At 48.5% G+C, this 6,090-nt stretch overlaps 1 protein-coding gene across 5 annotated transcripts in view; it reads left to right on the top strand.

The window, feature by feature from the left end:
• Positions 1-6,090, top strand: part of Fam13c (family with sequence similarity 13 member C) — a 112,878-nt gene that overhangs the window by 72,006 nt on the left and 34,782 nt on the right. For all 5 annotated transcript variants that reach the window (XM_029542225.1, XM_021204574.2, XM_021204571.2 and 2 more), the window contains one exon: positions 3,265-3,412. In XM_029542225.1, coding sequence (XP_029398085.1) covers positions 3,265-3,412 — 148 coding nt within the window. The remainder of the gene's footprint in view (positions 1-3,264; positions 3,413-6,090) is intronic.

Consider the following 6,090-nt stretch of genomic DNA (forward strand, 5'->3'; position numbering starts at 1 on the left):
AGTGAGTTCCAGGACAGCCAGGGCTATACAGAGAAACCCTGTCTCGAAAAACAAACAAAAAACAAAAAACAAACAAAACAAAAAGTCATTGTGAAACACTTTTAATAGGAAAAACATGCTGTCCTCAGCCCTCGTAAGTATACCACTCAGCCATACGATGTCCATACACCTTTCTGTGAATCCTTCACACCTGCGCCTTTCTTCATCACACAGAACTGAAATTCTGAACCCATGAGACAACTCTCTCCCTTCCCCGACCAGCCCTGGGGACTCAGTGCTCTGCTTCCTGGCTTTATGGGTTTTCTACTCTCTTGCATAAGTGGAGTTACATAGGATTTATCTCTCTGTGGCTGGTTCTTTTCACTCTGGTAACCTACGTCAGTCACTGTCTTCCCCTTGAATTTTAAGGAACGTTCTCTGTAAAGTCGTCCATGTCTGGAGCATTCATTCATCTGCCTGTGGACCCTTGGGCTCTATCACCTGGCATTATAGTCTTTGAGGGGTACCATTGCAAAGTACCACAGACTGGGTAGCTTAAACAGCAAAAATGTTTCTCACAGCTTTGAATTTGGAAATTCAACATCAAAGTTTCTGCTGTCTTAGTTTCTCCTGAGGCCGCCTTGCTACTTGGCCTGTACAGGGTTGCATTCAAATGGGACCCTCATGGAGCTTTCTGGATGTGAATGTCCCCATGGTCTCTGGCTCTTACCAGGCCTTCAGTCTTATTGGGATGAGTTCTGATCCGTATGGGGTCTTTTAACTTTATTTACATCCTTAAAAGCCCCGTCTTTAAGTATAGTCACATTGAGAATAGAGCTTCAATAGAGGAACTTTGGAGTCCAAATTCAGCCAGTAACACCTCTAAGCCCCTGAAACGCCATAGATGTAGGTGTGGGCAGAACTGTCCAAGCCTTTGAGTTCAGTTCTTTCCAATACATACCTGACAATGAGGTTGTGTAATATGGTATCTGTATCCTTAAGATACGCAGGGCCCACCATGTTCTTTCCTGCATGGCGCCAGCCATCATGCTCTTTTCCTGCACGGCTCCATCATGCCACAGTTCCATGGCATTGTCTAGCTCTTTACTGTACACAAAAGTCCTTGTGAAGAGACCATTCTGATTTCCTCGATATCGACCTTGGTGTCCATCAACTGATTGATGTCCACCAACTGATTGATTGGCTACCATCAACTGATTGATTGGTATCCACCAACTGATTGATTGGTATCCATCAACTGATTGATGTCCACCAACTGACTGATTAGTATCCACCATTTGATTGATTGGTATTCATCAATTGATTGGTTACCTCCAGCTTTCTGGTTACCTCCCACTGATTGGTGCCCTGAAACTGATTGGTGCCCTGTAACTGATTGGTGCCCTGTAACTGATTGGTGTCCTCCAACTGATTGGTGACTAATGGCTAGATTCTTGTAGAAACTTAGTGCCTTTGCTCTATCTGCTTCTCCTCTCAGCAACCTTGAGCTCTCAGCTGCTGGAGACATGTCCCAGGAGGGAGAAGAGGGCCGTGGAAATCATCTACCCTCAGGCTATGCTTGCTGCTTTGGCTGTTAGGAATCACCCCTGAGGGTGGACGGTGTTCATGTCCGCTCGTGAGCATCTCTGTGCCTGGTGGAGGAGGGACCTGAGTTGCTGAGGTGCCCACTGACTTCAGAATGTCTGAGAAAGTTTCAAACATCCCTGGGGAGGGGGGGGGAGCATCATGTGAAAAACACTGCTGCGGTGTCAGCTCAGTGGCTAAAAGCAGTGGGGAGAAGTTGGTAGAGGGATGTGGGAGGAGATGCTTGGGGAGGTAGGCATACAAGAGTGTATATAAGGCAGAGTGTTGTGAGTTAGAGGCACAATGTGAAGGAACAGGGGTTGGTGTCAGGGTATTGAACATGCATGAAGAAGGATATGGGGGCAGTCAGAGAAGTAGGGGTATATGTGTGAAAGAGGAGGAAGAGTGGGGGGGTTGTGTTAGTGTGAGAGTGGTAGGTAGAGTAAGAGGTGTGCTTGTAGAATAGGGTATGTAAGTGGGGGTTGAGGTTGTCATGAAAATGTATATAGTATGAGCATTTGGGGGTTAAGGTATGTTAGAGTATATGTATGTGTGAGTGGCATTGGAAGCAAGGTGTGTGGGGGAGGGGTGTGTGTGTGTGTGTGTGTGTGTGTGTGTGTGTGTGTATGTAGGTATGTGGGCCAGGCGGGGGTGGAGCTGTAGAGTGGGGTGCTCCAGCGTGTGCCTGCGTGGCATATGTGAGGGGGCGAATAGTGTAAGAGTTGCCTATGTTGGAAGGTTTGGGTAGGGAAGAGGACCAATGGCCCTGCTTCCTGTGGCTGCCCTTGCGCAGCTGGAGGGAGGTGGGCGGATTCGCTCCCTCCCTGAGCTGTCCCGCTGTGGCCTGGAAGTGCCCAGCCTGGACTCGGGCATGATTCATTTTTCACCTGCCAGGGGAATCTGTTTGCCCGGGCTGCTGCATCAGAAGTGCGTCAGTCTGCATGACTTGTCCTTACTAAGAACCTGGGAGAAATTAAAACTGCGACACGAAGCGGGTAGGCGGGAGATTGTACTGTAGGCTGCAAAGGATCAATTGCTCTCCATCAAGGAGCTGAGTTAGGCTAAAGGGGCCAGGGCCGGCTCCCTGGACTCCTTTCCCCAGAGGAGGCAGCTGCAGCATCCCCATCCCCACCCCCATCCCACCCCGCCCCCTGCAAAAGAAGTAACTTTAGAAGGCGTGCTGGAAAGCTAGGTGAAGGGGCCCAGAAGCCCCTCCTAGGTGCCAGGCAGCCTCTGCAGCTGTAACTCTTTGTGTGCTGCGGTCTGCCGCAGTCCGTGTCTTGGAGGGACGGTGGCTTTTATGAATGGTAGCCTGGGAGTGGCCTAACGTCTGGCTCCTGATGTCAGCACAGTGAATGAACAGTTGCGCGGAGGAGCGTAAAAGCCCCAGCACTTGCGAAGCGGACACCTTCTGAGATTGGCTCTCCAGATGCAGTGTCTCTTGCTGACGAAATCCCAGGTCCCATGTGTCACGGATAAACCGTATACGTTAGGATTTTAACGAGCCAGAGGCTGAAGCTGCATAAGGACCGTTGCGCATCTGACTCGGGGACCAGCAGCTCCTTTTCCCGAGAAACCGCAGCAGCTAGCCGAGACCCCTTTCCCGCCAGGCACCGGACGAAGCTGCTGGAGAGCCGCAGCCCCCAGAGCTGTGTGTTAGGCGTCCGCTTAGCTGGCTTCATGTTCTGCTTTTGTTGGCAGAATTCCTTGCTGAAGCTCCAAGCCCTCGAGTCTGGTCTGTGCTCCGCGTTTCTGCCGACCCAGGAAGAAGATGGCCAGGTGCACGGAGTTAAGGACCCGGCCCCAGCTTCCACGCAGAGTGCGCCTGCCGACAGCGCAGATCCTGCAGGTAAGGGGCAGAGTCTGGGGGATGTCCCGTGTGGTACTCAGGAGACAGCTCAGCCTCCGCCTGGACTCCTGACAGAAATGATGCAGCATCAAAGCCCAAGCCTAGGAGCTGCTGAGGGGGAACGGGAGGATTTAGGGTTAGCTGCGAGGCAGACTTTCTTAAATGGGAGTCAGCTGGAAGCATCCGGTTACAACTTGTAATTTTTCTGGTTGCTCTGTAACGAGTAGTGTGTTCTACTGGACTTAGATGGTCTGTACTGTCTTAAAACTTAGCATGCTTTTGGGATACTGAGGACCAGGGGAGTTTCATCTCTGTCCACTCTCTGTACAACTGATCTTACGCTGAGTAAGCAGGGATGAGTGGTTAGCTCTGGGCTCATTCCGATCGTGTATCCTTGTTCTGGGTCTGATTTTTTTTTCTTTCGGTTTTTCTACTTTCGATCCTAGGGACGGCTGTTTGGCTAGCCGACAGGAGGCAAATTAAGGCTCTCAGGAAGAATTCCAGAGGAAGGAAATAGCAATTTACCTGAGGAGGGAGCTGATCCTTCTCTATACAAATCTGCCAGAGGCTTGCAGCCGGCTCCCTGGATTGGGGGCGGGGCCTCAAAGGGCTCGGGGAGCTAGCTCTAGAAGAGGCCAGTAATCTCCAGGGCTTGGAGGGGGAGATTGAAAATGGCAATCCAATTCAGCAGCATGAACAGCAGTCCTTACTTAACACACTTCTGTTTAAGAACATCTCACGTGCTCTAAGCAGGCCAGATGGTCATCTGCAGGGTTGGAATTTGTTTTAATTAACAGTGCTTATAGGAGCTGCTGAGGGTAGCTGTTCCTGTTACTTAGATTCCTATGATGAGGGAACTGTTTATGCATTTTATGGTAGGAACTTACTGAAGTGAACCGTGAAACAAAGTTGTGGCCATGAGGACCCCAAAGCCTAGTGGGACATAGTAAGTGGCAGAAGACTTCCTTTTGGCCACGTGTCATTGACAGTTGATGGCCTTCTTGGGTGGTAAGTTCACCTCTTGTCTTGGCCACTGTGTTTGGGTCAAATGTAGGTAGAATATTGATTGGGACAGGGGCCCAATCAGTGCTTTAATTCAGATTGTCAGACTTGTCAGTGTGGCCCCGCTCCTTTTTTCCTGTATTTTTTCCTATCTATCTATCTATCTATCTATCTATCATCTGGATTGTAGCCCCCCTCCCCACTCCTCCCAGTCTCCCCAACATATCCCCTTCTCCCTTCTCCCCTGATAAGAGGAAGGTCCTCCCTGGTATCAACCCACGCTGGCACATCAAGTCACTGCAGGGCTAGGCATATTGTCCCCCACTGAGGCCAGATAAAGGCAGCCCAGTTAGAAGAACAGGATTCACAGGCAGGCAACAGACTCAGGGACAGCCCCCCAACTCCAGTTGTTGGGGGATCAGCATGAAGACCAAGGTGCACATCTGCTACTTATGTGCAAGGAGCCTAGGTCCCACCCACGAAGGCTCTTTGCCACCCTCGGATTTTGTCTCTTTTAAAAAATAGCATATACAACATATGTAGAAGTCTGAAGCAAAATATAAATTGACTTTTCAGTTGTCTGACGTTTGAACTGGCTGTCCAAGTATCTAGCATAAGAGTGTTTAGTATTTGTTGTATGTTGGATATAGATGCTATTATGAGTGTTTTTATGATGATTTTTAATTTTTGAATATCTTGATGATTTTATACTTTTTTATTCTGGGTGAACTAGATTTTTGAACACATTTTAAAACCCTCTTGTAAGAGGGGCTGCTCAAGACTTTCTGTGTTCAGTGACAATTGGTAGGAACCAGGCAAAAGACTCCTTTGAGACGGGGCTTGTGGTTTGGATACTGGATTCTATTTTTTAATGTTTAGATTTATTTTTATTATTTTATACACCACACGCGCTTGTGCTTGAGAAGGTGGCAAGCCTCCACGTAGGTACTGGGAATGGAACCTGGGTCCTTGCAACACTCACGAGTGCTCTTAACCCTTGAGCCAACTCTCCAGCCCGGATACTGAATTTTTTTAAATGCAGAAAACTTGAAAGTATCGAGACCTCTGCCCAGGTAACCAGACTATGGAAAAACAGAGAACTAAGGGCTTTCCCAGACCCCAGAGAGTTTGTTCATCCAGCCGAGGAGTTGTCAAGTTGAATTTGTAAAATGCTTTCATGGGGTAAGGTTTGGTCTGATTCACTCCACAGGAAGCCTGTGAGGTTTATAGCTCACTGGTTATGGTTTGGAACAGTAGTTTGGTTTTTTTTTTTTTTTTTTTTTTTTAAAGATTTATTTATTTATTATATGTAAGTACACTGCAACTGACTTCAGACACTCCAGAAGAGGGCGCCAGATCTCATTAGGGATGGTTGTGAGCCACCATGTGGGTGCTGGGATTTGAACTCAGGACCTTTGGAAGAGCAGTCGGGTGCTCTTACCTGCTGAGCCATCTCACCAGCCCAGTAGTTTGGTTTTTTTGCTGGTTAGAATGTAATTGCAGCATTTGTTTCCATATTTTTCTGTTCCCCAACCCTTCCTACTACCTCCTTAAATCCCTGGCCTCCTCACTTTCTCGTTTCTTTGTTATCTCCCTTTCTTTCTCTCTCCTCTTTCTCCACACACACACTCTCTCACACACTCACTCACACACACACACACACACACACACACACA

This window comes from Mus pahari, chromosome 9, assembly GCF_900095145.1.
Source record: "Mus pahari chromosome 9, PAHARI_EIJ_v1.1, whole genome shotgun sequence".
In the NCBI taxonomy this organism is placed as follows: Eukaryota; Metazoa; Chordata; class Mammalia; order Rodentia; family Muridae; genus Mus; species Mus pahari.